The sequence below is a fragment of the Meriones unguiculatus genome, chromosome 20 (genome assembly GCF_030254825.1).
Source record: "Meriones unguiculatus strain TT.TT164.6M chromosome 20, Bangor_MerUng_6.1, whole genome shotgun sequence".
Classification (NCBI taxonomy): Eukaryota; Metazoa; Chordata; class Mammalia; order Rodentia; family Muridae; genus Meriones; species Meriones unguiculatus.
The window spans coordinates 44,238,802-44,262,700 of record NC_083367.1 but is presented as its reverse complement, the minus strand read 5'-3'; the positions used below and the strand labels follow the sequence as shown (position 1 = coordinate 44,262,700).

General features: G+C 45.4%; 1 protein-coding gene across 8 annotated transcripts in view; it reads right to left on the bottom strand.

Annotated features, from left to right (window-relative positions):
- The window catches only part of Fyn (FYN proto-oncogene, Src family tyrosine kinase), a 197,793-nt gene that overhangs the window by 112,118 nt on the left and 61,776 nt on the right, over positions 1-23,899 (bottom strand). For 5 of the 8 annotated variants that reach the window (XM_060373354.1, XM_021657251.2, XM_021657249.2 and 2 more), the window contains one exon: positions 106-175. The exons of the other annotated variants lie outside the window; for them this stretch is intronic. In XM_060373354.1, the coding sequence (XP_060229337.1) occupies positions 106-175 (70 nt within the window). The remainder of the gene's footprint in view (positions 1-105; positions 176-23,899) is intronic. 8 annotated transcript variants of the gene reach the window in all.

Genomic DNA, 23,899 nt, shown 5'->3' with positions numbered 1-23,899 from the left:
AAGTTTAGAGCAGGTCCGAAAGATGCACAAGGGAAGGGCGTGGGCCTCCCCTCTTCACACCATTTTACAACTCAACGTGTTAGAAATGAACGTGACAGCACTTACCCAAATTTCCACCAACTATCACCAACTTTATATACACCACATGTCTTCTAAACCACCGGGAGGACTGACTCTGAAAAAACAATACAAATAAACACCTTATTCACAATCCGCTTTAATCCACCTGGTGCTCTCTTGTCTGTGCCTCTTCGCCATTTGGGGTACCCATCCACACAGCCAACTCCCTACCAGCTGCCCCCTGGCTTTGCACAGGAAAATGAAACCAATTTACAAATCATCTTAGCATACACGAATGAGGGGAAAACAAAACAAAACAGTAAGCAATTGAATCAATCAGAAACTGCACTTACAAATACAGGAATCTCCAATCCTTGAAAACAACCAAAGTTAAGAGAACAGTGGGGAAACGCCTGAGACTACACTGGCAACATTTTCCCCTGAGCCAATGCCTCTCCTTTCTATCATAACACTCTCCCCTCTGCCTAGTTCTGGGAGGTCCCAGGCTACTCCCTCTGTCTTCTTCAGCCTAGCTCGCTTCAGCCTCTGTAAAATAGGAGCTGTGGTAACTGACTTCACAGTGTCACCATTACTGCGTCAACGTCATCGCACAGAGGACACACAAAGGCTTGGCACAGCAGCAGGCACTAGTAAGTGCAGTAGGAGTGTAGGCTTTGGCTGCCATGGTCCTCACTGCCCCAACCTGAGACCTAACAAGGCTTTTCACCTCTGCTGCACTCCAGGCCCCAGACCTGCTGCTGAGCCGGCTTCCGGGCTGGGACTCACTCCTCCTCTCCTGAAGTTCCACCTGGTCTGCATCGTGCCTTGCCTGCAGAAAACCCACGCCAGCCTCCAGTTTGCCCCTCTCCACACACTCGCCCTGCTCTGCAAAGCATTTTCCAAACACCTTTCACACGTATTCTTCTTCAGAAAATAAGCCTTCTATCACGTCCCGTCACCCCCACGTTAGTATGCGAGATTCCGTCAGCCTGGACTCATACTTGTCTCAGCTTTATTTCTGTGTCTTCTCAACCAGGCAGGAAGTGCCCTTCCTGGCCTCCATGTGCCCCATCCTTGACAGTAGGAGGAAGGCCCAGGCATTCTTTCAGGCCAGAGTTATCCGCCTTTCTGAACTATGTCAGTCTACAGAATTTTTTAAAAATTCTGAATGGAATTTTTATCGTTATTGCTTGTTTGTTAAGAGTATAATATCTTTAATTACTTGAAATTAACATATGATATGCACAGTATTTAAAAGAAGTAAAATTCATCCAAATTTAGTTATCAAAATATTTAACAGCTACATAGTGAGACTTTGTCTCAAAAAACAAAACAAAGAAAACAAAACTAAACAAACAGAAAAAAAAAAAACCCAAAAACTAAATCCAACACCTAACAAAGTTGAGATGGACTTTCTTCAACAGTTAAATGATTTTCCTGCAAAAATCTAAAGTAAATGACATTAAGTATCTTTAAATGAAAAATGGTAACTCAGGATGCTCTTAATTATAATATAACATAAATAGTCACAATTCTATTCACATTCTTTCTAGACAAAGATAAACATATTATATAACAAAAAGAAATGCTGGCTTTCCACTCAGGGGTAAGTAAAATGAGTAGTCTTCTTCCCCACTAGGTCTCCTGAACCTTGAGTTCCAGCCACGGTCTCGGTCCTTGCTGGGCCAAGAATACCAGACTGAAGCCTCTCCTCACTTTCATTATCTTTCATTTTCTTGATTTTCCTAATTTAGTATTACCTTAAATTTTTGTTTTTCTAGTCTTTTAAATTATATTTTGATATAATACTTCATATTTTAAGTTTTAGGCATTTTCACTTGTAAGGGAGAGCCTCATTTTTTTCTTTTTTTTATAACACCCTCCCCTATCACCAGCATGGTAAGGGAGGCATTCATCAGCACTGTCTGAATCAATCAGTGATTAAGTACACTGACTGTACAAGCTTGGCTAATAATAATATTATCTCATCTCCCGTTGGCAGCCTGCGAGGTCCTGAATGTGTAGATGGCCACCTCAGGATTCTATATTTAGAATGTAAATGACTGAAGTTAGGCAACAAAATGTCCTCGTCTTTTTAGAGACTGGATGCTTATCAGTGTCACTGACTGACAGGTCTCTGAGAACAGACCAGCTGTTCGAGTATTTGCTGATAAGTAACACCCTTGATGCCTACGAGATGAGGATGATCCCTTGCTTTCCTGGAGAATCAAGTCCAGCGGCTTTCCTCAGCTGGTCCAGAGCAGCTAGGAATCTTCCCCCCCCACACACACACACAGGGTCTTGCATAAAAAGGGTGGTGAAGCCATGCTGGTGAGGCCAGCTAGCACCACTTGGCACCCACTGGAAAACTGGATCAAGATCTGACCTCCTGTCAATCACACAGATGTGAACCTGTGGTGCTGGGGTAGGTAAACAGACAAGTGGGTGAAATCCCATAGAACTTCCCCAGCCGTGGTGTCTCTGCATATGAGACCAGAGATGACAACCACTCGTGATGGCCTCAGGTAGGTCAGCTTAACATCTGGCCACATCCTTCATTCCAAGCCGTACGGCATCTGTGATGAATCAGACTCGTGATGTCCATATTATGCTTTTTGTTTATTTTTTTCACGTTATGCTTTTTAGCTAAGTACCTTCAGTAAGGGATGACTGTGTTATCTTTTGTCAAAAAACAAACAAAAATCTTCCTTTTCAAATGAAGAAAAGCATAATGATTTTCTCCATTGAGAATCAGTAAACAGGGCACAGTGACCAATTGCTTTGGCAGAAATTTACCACTGGCAGTACTTTTCACGCCTAACATCATGTCAAGTGACTCTCAGGCCACACGGCAGAGTGTTCTTCTCTCCAGTAACTCCCATGGCTGATGAGCTATCTACCAAAGAACAAGAGGTGGACTTGGCACGTGACCTTTTCTATACCTCAGCACATTTACTGCCATCTCATTAGAATTTGGTATGTATTAGTTACCGGTAAAAACTAACTGAAGGATGAGTAAGGGGGAGGTTTAGTCTGCTGCATCTTCAGCGTTAATGGGTACGCCCACACAACAGTGCACACACACCCCCGTGTACTTCCTGTTTCTGAGATACAGCAGAGGCTGGGTGTGACTTCTGAGTTAAAGGCAACATTCTCAATACACACTGTGAGCAGGTACAGCTCTCCTCAGTGCAGGATTATCCTTGCTTTCTTCCTCCTAAGGGAGCCCTCACATACTCTTCCCCAGCCACTGTGCCTCGGGAGCAGGGGGGCACCAACCCCAGTGGGGGTGGGGCATCTGAATGGTTTAAAGCTTTGCGGGACATCAACCCACCGTCATGAGCGTCTCCTGGACATTTCTCGGGAGTATCAGCCCTGAGGCGGCTCTCAAACCAAGCTTTCCCGGGTGATCGATGCGTATACTAAGGTAGGAGAGGCTCTAACTCAAGAGACCCACAAGACCCTTAACAATGACCGAGTCAAAAATAAACATGCAGCCCAACGTGAGACAAGACTGCCTGACTAGGAGCATCCCGCTCTTCCGGGAGAAGCTTTGTTTGTCCAGTGCTGTGTGCGTGTGATGCCCGGAATAATGCAGCCTGGGGCTGTGGCTGGTTCTGGACAGGGAAGCACAGTCTAGCTGACCAAAGCACCTCTGAGTTCCTTATGCACTCCTCATTGGTTAGTTCTCCTTGAGTGGAGTTTCGATACCTCGCAAATAAACGGCATAGAAGGGAGAGAGTGGCAGCCTCAGTGTTGGGAAGAGCTCAGGGCAACTCTGTGCAGAGATTCATTCTATTTGGGGAACTGACCCACTAGTGCCCTGGTTATGACGGCGGCCTCTCATCTGTGCTTTTCCAAAACCTTTCCAAGTCAGCTGGACTCCATCTTCTAGAGGAAATGCTGAGCACTTTCCAAATTATCTTAAACGGAGTGGTCAACAGTTGCCTTTTCCCAAGAAGTCACATGGATGTCATTTCCTGCAGAGACAATGGGAGACTAACTGCTCAGCCCTGGCCTCCAATAGGAAAGATATGTAATTACTGAAGGGTAAAGAGGAAGAGCTTGAGGCTCTCTGAGTCTGTTTCTGGATCTGCTCCAGTTAATTGTGGGATTGGGTGGGTGGGTAGTGGGGAGCCCTGGAAAAGATCAGAGGGAAGTATCTCATGCAGGCATTTAGACCCTTGCCCATGTTGCTGGCTCTCAGTAAAGACCTTTCTGAGAAAAGCAAACAGACTGGCCACTACACAGAACCACATATGGCTTTAGTATAATCTTGATTCACGTGTAGGGGTTGTGTATAGTTGTGGCAACCGACATCTCTGGTGTGTCCTAGCTTGTTAGCCACATTGGGGAGAGGGGTATTCTGGGCTTGGAATGATACGGGGGAGGGGGTGTTATGGCGGCCTGATAAGAATTAATCTTCTCTCGGAGTGAGCACACTGACTGTCTTACAGAATGGCTGCCCAGCTTCTACCTCAGTAGTAGACCTGGACCCTCTCTGCTTTCTCTTTCCTGCCCTCCTCTCTACTTCCAACTTCCCCAGTCCCAGCAGCATCCTGTGCAATGAATTTCAAAGTACTTAGCTACCATACTTGGTTCCTTACACATCAGCCACCTTTATCCAAAGGGAAGGAACTTTCTTTTGGTCATTGTTATGATCCCAGCAGCAGTCTTTCAAGAGAACCTAGTATGCACTAAGCATTCAAAAACATCTGATTTCTGGTTGAATAAATCAATTGGTCTTGTGCATGTAACAAGGGTATCAGTTTCTCTTACAGTGGGGTGCTTTCCAAAAAAAAGAGGTTAAAAAATGGGGCTGACAAAAGCTGTTGTTTCTTCTAGGACATGGGGTAATGGCTGGAAAGCAGACTCTCCCACAGGGTCACTGAGTCACATCCATTCAGGAACGGTGGGGTCTATGACATTGCTAGAAAATTGATGACTACTAGGTATGATGACACACACACCTGTACAGAATCTCAGAAGGGGGGAGGGGCAGTTAAAAGCTGACACAAATTTGATGTCAGCTTGGGCGACATACTAAAAAGCTTTGTCTCAAGATAAAATAAAGGCAGCAAGTAAAAACCAAACCAAAAACAAAAACAAGTACCCATTTATACTGTTAAACACAAACTCTGCTCTTAAAAAGCAAAGAGTGAGGGCCGAGAGGGGCAGTGAGCTCCTTCCCTTCCCTCCCTTCTTCCTACTGTTGTTCTGTGTAGTGTGAAGTAAAGGCACATACTAATACAAGATTGAAAACTCAGCCTGACTCCTCCCAGCTACAATATTCTCTGAAGACCTGTAGCCAAATGGTCTGAAAAAAATCAGAGCTTCGGATGATCAACTAACACAGTAAACAAACAAGAACCCAGCAGGCCCCATCCACTGCCAGCGCCAGGAAGGGTTTCTAGGGAACCATGCCCACTCTGACTGTCTGTAGACCCCCCTGCTCCTTTTTGGGTGGGAGTGAGGGGGTACAATTAATGAGGTGCTTTGGGGAGGCCGCACTGACCCACTGGCTAACTCTCCTGTCAATTCTGGCTTCCCTCCAATAAGCAGTATGGACTCAAGCAAGGCTGTGGTGGTTGTCTTCTGACCTGGGAGAGGCAGGCAGAGAGGAGAAGGGCATGGGAGGCACTGGGCCAGCAGGAAGGAAGTACTGACCACAGACTAAGGGAATGTGAAGGTCAAATTACAAAAGCCGGCTGCTCCTTTTATTTCAAGGACCAAGAGGAGACAACAGAGCCACTGTGAGCAAGGCGTCACAAAACCAGGAAAGAGCTCACTCTTGGCCACTGTGAGGCCAAGGCTAGATTCCTGAGACGGTGGCTCGCAAATTAGACTGGGAAGTACAGATTGGGGGCTCCGTGGGCACTCAGGCATGGGCTGTTTATGCAAATGTGTGTCTAAGCCAAAGGGAGTGCTGCCCTACCACCATAACCTCCGGCAATGCCCAGGCAAAGAAAACTTAAGTTCCTATTATTATTACTTCTGTAATAATCAAGGGTACTCCGCACGTTTGGGGTTAGAAATAAATGAAGTAAATGTCGGTGAAACAATTCGTTAACTGTCAAGTGTGAGGCTGACTTTCTGAGTCTCTAAAACCCGTTAGAATGAAATACGTGTGTGCAGTAATCGTATCTTTCTTCCTAGGGCTGAAATCACCCCAGGCGGCAGGTAGAGTGAGAACGAGAAGCAGACACTGTTTTTACAGCAATCGTTTTTGCTGCCGAGTTGCCCTTTAGGTCTGGCTATTTCTAAGACCTGCGATCTAGTCTGGATTCGAGACGCTGCACTGCTTGATCAAGTGCCCCTGCTGGGCACGTGCCCTGGCTCCCAGGCTAAACACACAACCTGGAGTGCTCCTGGCAAGGTTGGGGAAATGCACTTCTGCAAAATTTCACATGCAGCCCAAAATGGAGGACAGCAGCTAATCACACAGAATCTTGGATGTCAGCGGTGACCACATCAAGCTTGAGGGCAGCTAGAATACTAAAAGTATCTTATAATTTAATAATTAGTTTTTAGTACAGAACCCAGCAAGTCTCTCACATACCCAGTATACAGACACACAATCTATCACACACAGAGACACACACAAACACATATACATCCTTATTTGCACCTCCATACACACATATACAAACATACACATGCACACACATTCACATGCTCAGGTGCGTGTGCACAAGGCTTATACTGAATTCTCCTTATTAGAAGTGCAGCAGAGAAGGTTTCACTGTGATCTCCACCTTCCCTGAGCGTCTGCCAGGCCCAAGGTTCTAAGGGCACTGACCGTTAGAGATCCACTTCCCTCCGAGCCTGCTCCCACATCACAGCCTCTCCCGGCCCATGTTAAAATCCTCTGTTACGGCACCAATGAGCCAACACCTTGCTGACCTTCTCTTTACCACAAGCCTGTGTTAACCAACCGAGGATGTTTTGAAACAGCATGCCTCCCACGAAGGCAGCGTTTCTGAAGTACTTATTTGATTCGCCCAGCTCTGGAGTCAATGAGACCGATTTAAATCTCTCCCTGGTAAGCTTAGTAAAGCTGAGGAAAATCCTTAGTGATGTGAATTGTGAGTATGAAGCAGAAGCTTTGCTTCTGTCCCTTCTTGCTTTTAACGAAAGTCCAGGGGAAAGCGAAGCCTTTACCAGGATGTGGGGGTGGGGCTTGCTCTGCTCAAGCTCCAGGACTGAAGGACTGTGGTGCTCAAAGTTTTAGACGTCAATTCTCTCACCAACTGAATCTTTATTTTTAAATAAAAAGGATAACCAGTATGTTACTTTTCTAAAAGGAATCAATAAACAGAAATTATCAGGATATGCAAAGAACTGAAAGGATATAAAAAAGGAAAGAAGACTTCATCAGGCACAGAGATTCTCTATGGAGTAACGGTGGTCACAAGCAGTCATGAACGGTAGAGGCTCAAGCAGTATCAACAGAACAAAAAAGTCCAAAAGAGACGGAGGTGTCACTCAGCCAATGTGACGACAGGACGGACTGTCAGTCCACAGGCCTGGGCTCCCTGAAGGTGTAAAGCTGAGCTATAGCTCTCCAATGTTGAAATCCTGACCTCCAAGAACCTCATAAAGCAGCCTTACTTGGAAACTAGACATCTTTCTTGTACGTTCAGATGAGGTACTATACGTCCTGCATCCCGTGGGATTTTTTTGTAACTAAAACAAGAAGGAAATGGACACAGACACTGTAGGGCAGAAGGTCGCGTGCTGAGGATGACAAGAGTCAGAAGACGCATCTGGGAACAAGGAGAGGACTCAAGAACTTCCTGTCCCCACCCCCATGAAGCAGAGAACACTTCCTGCCAAGCCTCAGAGGAGGCACCACCCTGCTCACACCTTAACTTTGGTCTTCTGGCCTCCAGAGTCTGTTTCTGCTGCTTCAAGACACAAGTTTTGCTGTACTTGTTACTTGTCCCAGGAAGCAAATACACACATCATCAGTATCTTGAAGACTCTATATAAAAATTAGTTCTAGATTTAAAAAAAAAAAAAAAAAGCCCAGAGAACACCTTTTAAAAGATTTTTAAACCAGGAAACAAAAATGTACTGACCAAAAAGGAAAACTACCATAATTTGAATTACACTAAAATTAAGAGTATCTTAATGAAATGACATCAATGGAATTAAAGGGCAAGAAGAGGTAACTAGAGTAACAACAGTACACGTTACACAGACACACACACACACACACACACACACACATCACTGAGGAACAGAGATAATCTACAGGAAATAGGCAAAAAGTTAAGAAAGCCAGGGAATAGCCAACACACTTTACGTGTTTTAGTCTAATCATCAGAAGAAGACAAATTAAAACCACAGTGCCCTTCACCAACGTGCACTGGCTGGGCTGGCTAACCTAACCAGGACAGACTTTTCCTCGCCAGGAAAGGCTGGTGAGGAAAGAGTTCACACACACAGATCTTCTTGGGACTGACACTCAGGAGCCCGTCCTACAGGGCAGACACTGGCCCACTGAGGCACTACTGGCAATGGTTTCAAGCTGGAAAGAATGCAAACGTCCACCTGCTGCAGAGGAGCTGAATGAATTCTTAGGCAGTCGTCCGCAACCTGGCTGGGACAGCAGCATGAATGAACGATCTCCACCTTCAAGCAGGGGTGCCTGTTGTTCATATAAAATTCATTATAGAAAAAAGCCAACCTTTGTTATTTGAAAGCATCATTACCTACCAACCACACTTGGTGGAAGTTCCCTACGAGAGACTGGAGGGGCCCAGGAATTTCCAGTATTTGAGTTACTTCCTTTTCCACCTGGCTGCTGCTGACAGGGTAAGCTCTCCTGAAAAATTCATCATCAGTGCACTTAACCATTTTCAATTTTTTTATGCAAGAATGCTATACTTCCATTAAAAAAAATACTAGAACTCTTGGCATTAACCCAAGGAAATTAGAAATGAAACAGAACTTTCCTAAGCACTGAAAGCAAAGGAACACTGCAAATTAACTTAAACAAGATAAGATAATTCAAAGATTTGGAGTGCTAAAAGCTTCAAAGTGCCATTTCATTAAATTGGAGGTTTTATTCACTGAAGATGACTATCAAGGTAAAGACACTGCATGCGAGGACAGTTTCAGAACAGTAATGTCTACTATTTTCATTCTATATCTTGATTCTGTAAGTGAAAATTTAGCTACTAAAGTCCAACTTCATGTACATCAAAAATGTTTTTCTGGAACCCTGATTTACAGCCTACAACATCCTAGAAGGGAAATTCATGAAAGGGGGTATTTTCGGCCTACAGTGCATGGAAGACACTTGAGATTTCCTTCTGGAATCTCTGCATGAGACCAGCCCATTCCTGCCTCACAGCAACGTGTAGATGGTGAGTATTTCTAAGGGCTGCTCAGCAGAACTGAAAATGGCTCCCAGAACTCCATGCCTGCTTCTGAATTTCCTGCCTCTTCGGGTGCTCACACTGACACACACAGCAGCAAGTGGTACTGACTGACCTCAGGGCAGCCAGCTTCACAGGGAGGGAGACGTGTTCCTTTGGTTTGGGGACAACCTGTTCTTGGTCTTCCGGTCAGAGTCCATGGCTATCACTATACACACATCAAACACAATAGCCCCAGGGACCTGGTATGTAGAAGGCCGGCCAGACTGGCCTTTGCAGGCAGCTCATTTCTAGGACCCCCTGGAGGAGAGGTCCATTCTGTATTTAGGCCAACACCCTGAGAATGAAGGCCACCTGCACAGGACCTGAGAGAGAAATACGCAATGGCTCTATCCCACAGCCCTACATATTATGCTATGAGAGGAATGCACAGGCCAGAGGGTGAGGGGGTTCCTGAGGAAGAAACGTCGCTCGGCTAACCCTCATCCTGAGAGAAAGGCTACACAGCCTGCCCCCACAGTCATTTGACTCCCCGCATCCACAGAGTGGACATTAGTCACTCTGTTTCCCCAAATAATCAGCTCCCCAAAGAGGAACACTTCTCACACTCAACCTCTGCTGCTCCTGCCCAAACTTTCTGATGCTAACCCTACCCACAATTCCACCAACTGCCAGAGAATGATGCTGGGTCCTTTAACCCCTAGCCCGTAGCTGAGGGTTAAAAGAATGATAAAAGAATGGCATGTGCTTTTCAAGTAATTCTTTATCATGGATTCTGAAAATGGGGATAAATGACAGAAATCAAATATGATAATCACCTTAGACTTACATGGACAGAGGAAAACCACTCCAGTTGGCTCCTTTAAGGGCCTTTTAGCTGAAAGACTGAGTTCTGCCACTAGTGCAAAGGGGTCATGAGCTACAGCTGTGGCACGTTCTGATCTGGCTTCGTCCATCCCATGAATTAAGAATGGGTTTTGACATTTGTAGGTGGTCGGAAAAGAAAAGAAATTCAAATTTCAGTGTTGATAAATGAAGACTTATTGGCCACACCCATTTGCTTCTGTTTTGTCTGGGGCTGCTTTCAAATAATAGCAGGGTTGTCTCAATGGAGACCGTGTGGCCTACAAGGATGAAAATACTTATAATCTGGCCTTTACAAAAAGTATGTGCAAGTCCTAATCTAAAGTAATTGCTGGGTTTGCAGAAGGCTTTTGTGTCTCCTTCAACAATTTCTGAAACAAGTCAAACACAAATCCTAAAGGAGGTGGTGATCCCCCATGCAGGTAAGAGACACAGCCCTATACAGCTCTCACCCAACCTATGGGAAGCAGGCTACAAAATTCAACAGTCATGTCTACCATGTCTTTAATTAAATAAACAGTTTAAAGGCACCACGAGGGACTGCACTGCACCCCAATCCTGTGTTTATGGGAAGTCCTAGCCCCAGGGCATCTCATGGAGCCAGGCATGTTTGGAGATGAGATCTTTAAAGAGGAAGTGAAGTTAAAATGAGGTCAACGGAGGAGGAAGTGAGGGAATGACAGAGGGAAAGGACAGACATCTACAGTCCAAAGACGAAGCTTTAGAGAAGCCAACCTTCCAGTTCCCAGAAGTGTGAGGGAAAAAAATTTCTTTTGCTGATGCTACCCGGTCTACAGTGCTGACAGCTAAAGCTAACCCTAACAAAGCAAGAGGTATATCCGCAGTTCCGCTCTGAGGAAAATGGTTCTCAGTCAAACATGAATATGATAAACACATAGTTAAGTTCTGTGTGTCACCGGGAAAGTTGAAACTGGAGAACACCTTGCTGGAGGAAGAGATGTACATACATACACACATACCTATGTATGCACACAGATACATACATACATACTTGCAACAAAATCCCCACCAGAGGGGTGCTGTCATTGGGCCTAGCAGAGGTCAGAGTGAACACTGAGGCATGTTGGCTCATGGCCTCACCAGTCCTACCTGTCAAGTCACAGTCCACAGCTTCAGCTGACAATGACATTGAGGCATAAGGAGAGGAAGCCAGGTTTATCTGCCTCAGAGCTCACGTGACTTCTCACTGTGACTTAATCTCCACGTCCCCAAGACACAGGTTACAGTGCAAATCTTAGGAGAGGTTGGTGCTGAGAATAAATAAGACAAGACAGCTAATATTTACTGAAATTTATTGTCCGCCAGGTTCTGTAACGAGCTTCACTCTATCCTATCAAGAGCATAGGTTCTAGCACTGGTTGGCAGGTAAATGAAGGGAGCAGGAAGAATGAATTAGTTGTTCAAGATTAGATTTAAAAAGTGCCTGGAGCTGCACCCCCAGGAACCTGGTGGCCACAGTGGCCTAGCATCTCAACCACCATCCTTTTGAACTGTCTGCACGTGTTGCCAATGTAAAGAAATAACTGTTGTCTGGAGGCCCTACTAAAGGAAACAGGAGGGAGGGAGGGAGGAAGGGAGGGGAGAGGAGGAATAGAAAGGGAAGAGGAAGAAGAGAAGGAGAGGGAAGAATGTCCTTTTTTGCTCATGCATCCATTAAGTACTTTCTGAGTAGATACTATGTGTCAGAGAGCAAGCCATGCACCACCAAACAAAGCAGACAGAAACCTTGACATCATGGCCACTGCAAGGGTAAGAAAAACCCTTAGAAGCAGGATTTTACCACGTGGGTTACAACCACACAAGTAAAATTCACATGGGTTGAGGACACAGGCAGATGTAAAACTGAGGAAGGAAGATAAGAAATTTCTCCTGAATTAATTTTGTGGCACCAATGATTCATCCTAGGGCCTTGTTAAGTTCTCTCACTAAACTACTTCCTATTTTTACTTTATGAATGATTAAAGTGCTTTTCTTTTAAATTTTTATTTAGAATCTTTTTATGCATCAAAAGCCTACGTTTTTATTTACTCAACTCTACTCCTGTATCAATAAATAACTAGAGAAGCAAACACTTCAGTGCTAGGCTCTTTGTAATAGTGCAACTTACGAAACTAACTACAAGAATATTTAACAGTGTAGTAAGAGCATAGGGAATGGCTAGATAACTGGGCTCTTCATATGGAAAACATTACAGTTCTTTCATCATATCACAAATTATTATATTAAATGAAAGAAGCAAGACCACAGCATATACAGAAATAACTACATTGTACTATTGTCATCTTGATGTTGGGGTGACTAAGAAGTATTTCATCTTCTTTATAGCTTACCATCTTGTCTACAATGAAAACTGAAGTCAATAAAATTTTAAACTTTTATTACGGAAGTTTACATGAACAGGAAGATCTGCCTCTACCTAATACCTCTACGTCTACTGTTCCTCTGAAAACTGCTGAGGGACTTGGTCATTAATCAGAGGACTCCCGAACACCACCCTGGTGTCAAATACTAACAATGCTATGTAAAAAGTTTTTATTAATTTACATATTGTATGTGTAGTGTCTGTGTTTTGTGGTGTACGTGTGCCATGGTATGTTTGCGTGTAGATCAGAAGACAACTGTGGAAGTCGGTGCTCTCCTTCTACCATGTGGTTTCTGGGGATCAAACTCAGGATGCGGGGAGTAGCTGCAAGTGCCTCTGACTGCTGAGCCATCTCACCAGCCCTAATACGTTCTAAATTCCCTCCCAAAGGAATTTCAAAGCACATTCAACAGCGGCCAAGGACACTGATTGCCAGGATGAGGTGAATGACTATAATGAATTCTTTGGCTGTGACAACACATCCATTTAACAGATACACACGGAGTTCCAGTCATGCTCCAGGCACCCTGTCAGGAGGGTACCACAAGGTCAGATTAGGTCTCTGGGAACAAGTCAGCCACAGGGTTGACGCTGGTCCTCTACACCTGACCTCAGCACGATGCAGCCAAAAGGCAGGGCAGGGCAGGGCAGCAATCCTCATGAGGCTCTAGCCCAGCCTGGACACTGGGCCCCCGAAAGACTCCCTCATTTCTCTGGTTCCAGCTGCCTCATTTGTAAAACAAGCATAATTCTGACCCAGTTCGAAGTGCTGTGGTGAAGAATAACTGTGAAGCATTCTGGGCTTGTTTTCACCTTTCCAGGGCCGGATGGGTTCTACATGTGGATGAACCATGCTGCTTCCTTCCCTGGAAGACTTAGGTTTACTCTTAAAGAAATGGGGCTGGAAGTGAGGCTCAGTGATTAAAGGAACAGTTCACATATTTTCTCCTTCCACATATTCAGATTAACAGTAACAGAAATCTTCCCTGGGAAGACAAAAAAGTAAAGGATTTCAAAGTTGTGGGAAAGTACACCCACATTCTAAGGGCAAAGCTAGGTGTCATGCAGCCAGTCAGGGGACCAGTGCAATTGTGACTGGCACTTTAAAAATCTCTAAAAGGGTTTGAGGGCTGACTGTAAATTCACAAGCCCCCAACAGAGGTAGTCACTTTAACTCTGGTACTCATTTTATGCAGGAGCTAAGGGTATTTTTTTTCTGGTTACAAGGTACACATTTTTCTACAAGTTCAGATTTTCTGTGGTCCTCCTGCTATAGTGAGGACTGGAAAACTGGAATATTCGGACGCTCCACAGGTAATGAGAACCTGAGCCGCCCCCTCCCCGCCGCCCCGCCCCTGTATCATGACAGTATGTTACCACCCAGCTAACACTGGCTGCGGACCCTCAGAGGAACACAGCAATGGGTACGGAGCTGAGCCTGCTGTCTTCCTCACTTACTACACCCGTGTTTCCGAGCCTCCTGAACTCCAGCTCCCCACTACAAACGCGCAGGCAAGATGGACAGAGCTTGCAATCTGTACCCTAGGTGGGGCGTGCTGTTGTACCTGTGACAACAGCCAAGCCGGATTCTGAAGGACACGATGAGCGTGCTGGGATAGACTCAGTAACTGCTCTACTTTACAAAAGGGTGTTGTAAAAATTACCTTTAAAATGCTTGCTGATGCCCTGTGGGTATGAGTCACTTTGTGAAGCAGGATCAAAATGGATCTCTATTATGGGTTTCTGCCGGCTCTTTGATTCTAAACAACTTTATTAATGTTAATAGGAGTTATGCACACATCAATGAGAGGATAAATTCCTTGGGTTTAGGGGAGCTTCAATTAGTGATCTGTATTAGGCAATGTAAAATGCTTTTTAATTTTCTTTCAAGTAATGAGACAGCACCCCAGCAGGGTGAAAATGAGGCAAAGGGCAGGGGGAGGGAACAAGCTCTGCAGGGCTGCTCGCTCTGCGTCACTCAGGGGTGCAGCAGGAGGCAGGGACACAGCTTGCCAAAGGGACCGAAAATGCGACAACAGGAGGGTGGAAAAGGCGGCACAAAAGACCAAGCCGGCTGCGGGAGGGATTTACTATCAAGAGCACCTACTGACAGCAGCCGTGGTCTGCAATTTTGTCACCACACTCTTCCATTTTTTTTTCCCCTAGAGCGTAAGTTAATACTGTTCACTGACTTGCAAAAATATCATGACAAAATCGAACATTCAAGTTGCGAGGACAATGCGGCTGGTTCCCAGTGAGCAGGCTAACGTGCAGGGCCTCGAAGCCCTGCCTGGAATTTCAGGAGACTCAGCTTTTAAATCTCCACTACACAGGCCTGGGGAAGGGTGCGGGGGTGGGGGTGGGGGAGGTCCTCCACAACTCTTCTCATGGGAAATTCGTGGCCAGATTACTGTTATCTCTAAGGATGATGGGTAGGATGCTGCAGAGAGCAGCCCTAGTGGTTTAAATGTCTAATTTCCATGATTTAAAGGGAGAAGTGATAAAAATTTAATCTAGCAATCTCCTCCATTCGGTTTTTATTGTTTCGTAGCTATTGCCTTATACTTCCTTGCATTTTACCCTCCTGCTTCACAGATAGTATAAAAAAAAAGACCTTAGGCAGCAAATAATAAAATTCCCAGCATGAAAGACTGGAGACAGATGTGAGGGCATGGCTGGCCCATGGCTTCTGGGAGCATGACTTTGTTATTGGGTGAGATCTGGAAACCTGGCCTGCACTTTGGGAGGCCAGCCAGCAGATTAAACCCATCTTCAGTGAAGCAAAATCTTGAGCTCTGGGAGTAATGGTGACTCCTGCTTGATAAGAGTGCAGATCACTTTACTTTAGGGTGTCCGGCAGTTAGGCATCTTAATGCAAGTGGTTTCCACCATAATCAAGATAGGATGCCATACACTGTGGGCCTTTCATGTAGGATTGGCTGGCTTTTCAAGAGAAGTCACTTTTTTTTTTCTATAATATTTGCCTTTATCAGCCTGTAACAGAACAAATGCTAATTCTTAAGAGTATAGTTCAGCTGAGCAGTATTCACAGCGAACATGTTGGCTGAGGAAACATTTGGATAATGCTGGGATGCAAAAATTCAACATAACTTCCACACCGGCCATATAGGTGCCTGGGAACACATCACTCATTCTGAAGTATCAGTACCTCAGGGGTGTCTCCAGCATTCCAGTATGAATGAGGGAAAAAAAAAAAAAAAGTGAGCCAATTACAAAAATAGTGTGTCTGAGATGGTGACAAAAACACAGCCTGGCTTGTGCACACTTTGCTTCCGCTGCTGCTAGGAATCCGTGAGGGTCCTGCAGGCAGCCTTCCTGCTGAGAGACAGAGTGAACGCTCAGCCTGTGCTTTGGTTATCATCTCCCGGCGTGAATCTGCTGGGCCCCAGAGGAAGCTCAGGTTATACGTTCTGTGTAGGTGACCGTCAAGAGACTAAACATTGAACATGTCTCAGGGCTCAAAATGTTTGCAGCCCACTTGGGCTTATCTTATTAATAAGGCTCTATAGACATCATTAATCAGCTAAGGAAGCGATACTTAACTTCTGTTTACCGAGACGGACTTACAGTAAATCTCTTAGGTTTTTCACCATGTATGTTTTGCGTAGCTGGGAAATGGCAGTCTGATACAAGGTGACCGGAATCCAGAGGATTCTAAGACACGTTGGAATTACCACTGCTGCTTACCCAGTTCTGTTCTTACCCAATAAAACTGTTCCCAGAATCCTCTACCTCCAAACATCAAAGTGCCTGCTTCCACTAAACTGTTTGAGCGTATGCTACTGTTTTATTTCTCTGAGCAATCTTTTTGGCCAACTTACTTTTTTTAGGCTTTCCCAATTCAGGTTATTCTCGGGGGATCATATTATTTGGTACCTGCAAAAGTAGTCATTCACTTATCTGTAATATCAGAGCTTTATCAAATGTAAGCGAGGATCATAAACTACAAAGCCTTTAGGATCACAGCCAGTTTCTTCCATCATATCCTCAGCTTTTTAGTTTCATCTTCTCCAACTTGGCAAGAGGAGTCATGGGATGTTAAGGTCATAGAACCGTAGTTCTCAACCTTCCTAATGCTGCAATCCTTTAAAACAGTTCCTCATGTTGTTCTGAGACCCAACCATACTTTCTTGTTGCTACTTCAAACTGTAATTCTGCTACTGCTATGAACTACAATATAATTATCTCATACACAGGATATCTGACATGTTACCCCTGTGGGGACAGAAACCCATAGGTTGAGAGCTGCTGTCATAGAGGGAAGTCATGTTTTGAAACACTGACTCCTGGGATAGGTATGGAACAGAGCCCCCCAGAGGTGAAGGGCAACAGAAGATCCCGAACACTACGCTGTCTCTGCCTAATGTTAAACACTATAACTCTTGCAATAAATAATAAAACAACTTACCAAGGATAGTTTCATTTCTGTCTAAATTCCAGTCTAAACGTAGGATTACCCAAAGGCAGAATCCATGGAAGGCAGATGCACACAGAATTACATCTTCCCTAAGAGCACTGCACTGATATTGGATATTTACTTACCAAGGAAATACAGGAAAATACATATCAAGTTAGGAGTGGGATAAACCACATAAGAAGAGAACAAGAGAAGGATCATCTTTCCCACGAGTGACCTTCTCCCTCCACATCCTTTCCCACATGCTGAGCTCCTTGAGGGACACTGCAGGGTGGACCCAGTCACTGGTGTCACTGGTGGCTTCTCATCCTCCAATTATAGTTTATGTCAAAGAGCTGCTCAAGTAAACCAAGTAAACTTCACAAGAACATTTCATTCCCATGAAATTCAGAGCCCAAGAAGTGATGTCACAGACCCAACAATACAGAAAATGAAGGCAATGCCACTCTTGATGGCTTATCGCCCAGAACCCAGAAGTCCAGAGGAATGGAGGGTGGAGGGTAAAGCCTTCTGAAAAGAGCCTCCTGCCTCTACTCCGCCCGAGGGTTTCTTTCTTCCCAGCTGGTCTCTGGGAGTTCTACAGAACAACCTGTCACTTTTCAGCCCCAGACAGGATTCGAGCACAGCACTCTAGAGCCGCTGAATGTGTTTGCTGAGCCAGTACGGAGCACACTCTCAAGTTTCATCTTCATGTCACTGAGTTTCTGGGTTTGGGAGACACACACAGCATGTCCCATATTACACCCACTGTCACGAGTGATGTCTTTGTCAGCTGGCGACAAAGGGTTACCTGTGCAATGCTTAACACAACAACAACAACAAAAACCAGGGCTGCGACCACAAAGGACTCTGCCTGCTGTAGGGACACTTGAGAAAGTCACTAAAAATCCACTGAGTCACCACCACTGACAGAAGTCAGTGACGGCTGAAGAGACTCTGACGCCACTAGAGGCCTCCTTGTCCATTGCTTCTTGAGTCCTCAGCCTCCTTATAAAACCAAGATGGTGGGTCAGGTGACTCTCGGCCTGCATCTTAACTAGAAGAACACTCTAGGCGTCTGTCAGTCACAGCTGTCTGAGGAGGCCTCTGAGGCCCTCTGCCAGCTGGGGCAAACACCAGGTGCAAGCCAGCAGGTTGGTCCTACAGTACATTCTTCACGGAAAGGCAAAGCTTGGATCGTTAACTTTTCCACCAACTAAGAGCCTCTCAGCCACACCCCAACCCTGCCTCTGCCTGGTCTTTTCATTACTAACTAAAGGTCTCACAGAGCTGTCCCAATCTCAGGTGCACAGACAAGCAGAAACACCACCAAGTAAAATCAGGACACGAGGCTGAGCTTGAAACCAGGCACACAATTTGGGGCACAGTTATATTCAAACCAATTCACTGTGTGTCTCCCAACAGTCCCTGCTTCAATGACAGTTATTAACGAAATGTACTGAGCTATGTTACGAATCAGAATCTAATCTTTGGTTTATTTTTTTGTTTTTCGAGACAGGGTTTCTCTGTGTAGCCCTGGACCAGACTGCCTTTGCCTCCCAAGTGCTGGGGTTAAAGGTGTGTGCCACCACCAGCTGGCTTCACTATGTACCTCAAATTCAAATTTAGCTGGACATCTGGTATGTTTCTGTTGAATCTGGCAACCCCACACATAATGCACGCTGCCTCCCTCCACCCACTGGTCTGCCCTACAGTCAGACCCACACTGCTTTCTATGGGTTCCACTTAAGCCTTCCTCTGTCCTACAACTGTTCCTTTCGGATGCTCCTACTGGTTTCACATCCCTGCACACTCTACTTAGACCCCTTCCTCTAGAGTTCTCAATTGTCTACTGACTACCCTTCCAGCCACAGTGCCCGACCCTGACGCCCACAGTCAGTTAGGTGGAGCCAATTCACAGTATCACTCATTGCTTAATGACTCACCCGCTCTCTCTGAAGCAACTGCCTCTTTTTATTTTTTATTTTTCTAAATAAAAGGTCATTTATAACCGCAAGTTAAAATGATCAAATTACAAGCCTTCTAAATACTGAAGTGAAAAAAAAATGTAGGCTGTGAAAGAGAAGCTGGGGTAGGGGAAAGAGCAGGGCAGGCTGGCACTGCTCAAGCCTTGGCTCTTATCACATTCTTGTACAGGTCCTGATTTTCTTTTTTAATTAATTAATTAATTATAGTTTATTCACTGTCTCCCAGCTGTAGCCCTTCCCTCAAACTTTCCCAATCCCACCCTCCTTCCCTCATCTCCTCCCATGCCCTTCCCCAAGTCCACTGATAGGGGAAGACCTCCTCCCTTTCCATCTGACCCTAGCCTATCAGGTCTCATCAGGACTGGCTGCATTGTTTTCCTCTGTGGCCTGGTAAGGCTGCAACCCCTGAGAGGAAGGTAATCAAAGACCCAGCCACTGAGTTCATGTCAGAGACAGTCCCTGTTCCCCTTACTAGGGACCCACTTGGACACTGAGCTACCATGGACCACATCTGTGCAGGAGTTCTAGGTTATCTCCATGCATGGTCCTTGGTTGGAGTATCAGTGTCAGAAAAGACCCCTGGACCCAGATTTCTTGGTTCTGTTGCTCCCCTTGTGGAGCTCCTGTCCTCTCCAGGTCTTTCTATCTCCCCCTTCTTTCATAAGATTCCCTGCACTCTGTCCAAAGTTTGCCTATGAGTCTCAGCAAGCACCTGCTTTGATACCCTGCTGGGTAGAGTCTTTCAGAGGCTCTCTGTGGCAGGCTCCTGTCCTGTTCCCTGTTCTCTCCTTCTGATGTCCATCCCACTTGCATTTCTGAATAAAGACTGACCATCTTACCCAGGGTCCTCCTTCTTGCTTAGCTTCTTTAGATGTACAGATTTTAATATATTTATCCTATATTATATGTCTAATATCCCCTTATAAGTGAGTATATACCATGTGTGTCTTTCTGGGTCCCGCTTTTCTAACAGTTCTCTTTCTCTCCTGAGTTTATAACAGCTTTCAAGGGGATGGAAGACAGGCATGCACACCCACCACACACACACACATACACACACACACACACACACACACAAAGCAAGGAGCAACAGGAAGGGGAGGGGCTTGTAAGAAGAATCACAGCAAGAAGTTTCTGTGGACTTATAAACTGGGGACTCTTACACTTAGCTCCAAGTGTGTGGCTACACTCTTAAGACTCCAGGGTTCCTCTGATTCAGACTGTGGGCAACTCAAAGCCCCACTACTCATTCTCTTTTGGACTACTTGGTGTTCACAGAGGAGTATCATGCATTCCAGTGCCTCCAAATATTTGAACTGTGGTTTAAAACAAACAAGCAAATGAAACAACAACTCCGGAACCCCCGAAGGCCACCTCAGTCTCCCCAGAGCCGGCAAGTTTAGACAGCGCTAAAGATGACCAGTGGAGGTGCCTCCTGCGCTACAGTGTGTCCTGTTGGTTCAGGTCATTTCCTGCAAGAACCTGTCTCTACAGTATCCCATCAAAGATGACCCTTGCCCTCAATACCCATAACTGCGCTGGTCGGTTTTTTGTCAACTTCTAGGGTCCTCTGAGAATAAAGAGCCTCGACTGAGAAAAATGCCTCCATCAGATTGGGCTATAGGCATTTTCTTGATTAGTGATTGATATGGGAGGGCCCGGCTCACTGCGGGTGGTAAGATCCCTGGGATGGTAGTCCTGGGTTGTATAAGAAAGCAGGCTGAGCGAGCCACAAAGAAAAACAAACAGTGAGCAGCACTCCTCCACAGCCTCTGTGTCGGTCACTGCCTTGAGCTCTTGGGAGAACACAGACCCTTTCCTCCCCAGTTACTCCTTGTCATGGTGTTTAACACAGCAAACTAGGACATCCACCCACTTGCAAAAAGGACTTCACCAGATCCCACAGAGGAAAGGGCAACTAAATGACAAAGTGGGAAAAGTACGCAGTATCCTTCTCAAGCCATTAGCCCTTAGCAGACCTCGAGCTGCTAGGAAGACAGAACTGTAGCATGTCCGTTACTGAAGGTGCGGCATGTAATTACTTAGTTGGGATTGAGAAGTTCATTCTGATAATTTTGCAGACCCATTTCAAGAAGCTGGGGCACTTGGGCCTACCCCCACTGACTCAGCACCTGCCAATGGTAGTCTTGCCAATGGTACGGGGTAGTCCTGAGATTTGGATGTGAGCTGCTGAGAGGCTCTGATCAGAATGGGGAGGGGCTGGGGACAGGGAGTGACACTCTGAGAATGTCACACATCCCAAGAATTTTACATTCTCATTTAATCCTCTGGATATTTGTGGGAGAAACAGATCCAAGCAGGTTTTTAACTCACACCGGGCACCAGAGCTCTTTCCCCCATATCCATCTGTTCCACTTGGTCACTGAGCTCCAGCTCCTCGTCCCTGGGGTCAGCACGAGGCCACTGCCTTCTCTATACATGCGCTTGGTAGACACAGACTAAGCACTTCACGGGCTTATAACAAGGGCTCTACTGAAGGGGTTCACTTCAACAGAAGGCTTCTTTATGTACTCTTTTGCAGCAAAGCTGTGTCCATTCTGAAGGTAATTACATTTCGTATCTTCAGACACAGTTAGGGAGTCTACAAGAATTGTCTTAACTTAGCAGATGAGGGTGAGAACGCCACCACCAATGCTGAGCTTTGCCCTGGATGATAGGATAAACGCCTCAAGTTCTTAGACAGGGAGCCAGAGGTAGCTGGCCCTTGCTGCTGATGTCACTGCTGTTTACAAGGAGGTCAAAGAGAAGTTACCCTCTGTCTCTAATCACTCACTCTCACCCTCTCCTCCCACCTCTGGCCTCTGTTGGTCCCTCTCCCTGATCTCTCTGATAATTCTGATTTATAACCGGAAGAGATTTTACCAGCCCAAGCTAAGCTAATATATGTAACAGTGACCCCAACTCCCACCAAGGCTCTGTGTCCTTTAAGTTATCACTTACAATTTGGAAGTCCTATGGGTACAGAACCTACTACTGTTAATGCTAAGGTCAGAGGTCCGTCCCCCTGAAGCAAGTATATCTTTGTCTTGCAAATGTATCAGATACATTTTGCAGGTACATTTTGTCAGTCAAGGGAGGTAAGGGGCAGCACAGTCCAACTGTGACCATCTTAGGAGAACTTAACAAATGAGATATTTAAACAATGAGCATGGTACAAACAAACAAACAAACAAACAAACCATGAGGCCTGCTGTGGTCCAGCAGGAAGCCTGCTGAAGGAGATTCCATTACACCTCAAGGCCTGAAAGACCTAGAGAGAACAGATCGCTGAGCTGGGACAGAAAGGCATAAAAGCTGTTAGGGAAGCATTCCCAAATAGAACTATTCTGTCCTCCTAGGGCCCCTGCCAGTCAAGAGAGATGCCTACCCCTTCCCTCCATCCCCACCCCCACCGAGGGGGCTCAATACTTCCACTTCCCTCCTTCCTGTGTTAAAGCCAACCACAAATGAGAGGCAAAACCCATCAAAACAGGTCACTGAAGTTAAGCTGCTGGGGCAAAAGGGGAGTGTGTGAAGGGTGCAAAGATGTTTGTGGAAAATTAGAGCAGAGACCATCAGAGAGTGCAAAAGGCCTGCCATAGGCAGGAAGCAAGCCCACACCCACTCTTTGAGAGCACCTGATGCTACAGGTAACTGAACAGTTCTATTGACATTTTCACAAAAATACAGCTTTGTGTGGGCAAGCACATCTTAAAAATACAGTGACAATGCAGTCCTACTTCTCCAATATCTACAGGCACTCATTCCTGTAGATATTCCTGTAGAAACAGTATTTTACTTTAGTCACATGGGAAAAATCTCCCTGTGTTTTATGCTAAGTTCCGGTTCTTCCAAAAGAAGTAAAAAACAAAACAAAACACACACACACACACAAAAAAAAAAAAAAAAACCAAAAAAAAAAAAAAAAAAAAAAAACCCTACTGCAGTAAAAAGAATTCAGATCTTTAGGTGGAAGGTGTCGTCAGGCTTCCATCAATGCCCTAGGGCCAACAGCAGGTGTCCTTTCCTCTCCTTTTTCTTTCCCTTAACTTCACTCTTTGCCCTCGCTCTCTCCCTCTCCTTTCCTTTTCCCTCTCCTTTCTCCTTTCACTTTTTCCTCTCTGTTTTCTCCTTTTTATATGTATGGTTTTCCAGCTGGATTTATATTAGCAGACAAATGCATCAAGTCCCTCCAGGCATAACTGGCTTAAGGGACAGATTCACCCCACTGGCTTCGACCCAACATGAAACAGCCCAGATGCCCCTCAGCTGAAGAATGGATAGAGAAACTGTGGTACATTTACACAACGGAATACTATTCAGCTATTAAAAACAAGCATATCATGAAATTTGCAGGCTAATGGATGGATCTGGAAAAGATCATCCTGAGTGAGGTAACTCAGATCCAGAAAAACAAGCATGGTATATACTCATTTATAGATGGATATTAGCCATATAATATAGGAAAACATACCACATTCCACAGACCTAAAGAAGCTAAGTAACAAGAAGACCACAGAGGATGCTTAATTTTCACTCGAAAGGGAAAATAGAATAGACACCAAAAATGGTTGAAGAGAGGGAATAGACGGGAGCCTGCCATAAATGTCCTCTGAAAGACTCTACCCAGCAGGGATAGAAGCAAATGTCAAACTCACAGCCAAACTTTGGGCAGAGCTCGGGGAGTGGGGAGAAGAGAAGGACCCAGAGGGGACAGTAACTCCACAAGAACACCAACAGAGCCAACAAATCTGGGCCCAGGGGGCCCTGCAGAGACTGATGCACCAACCAAGGAAGATGT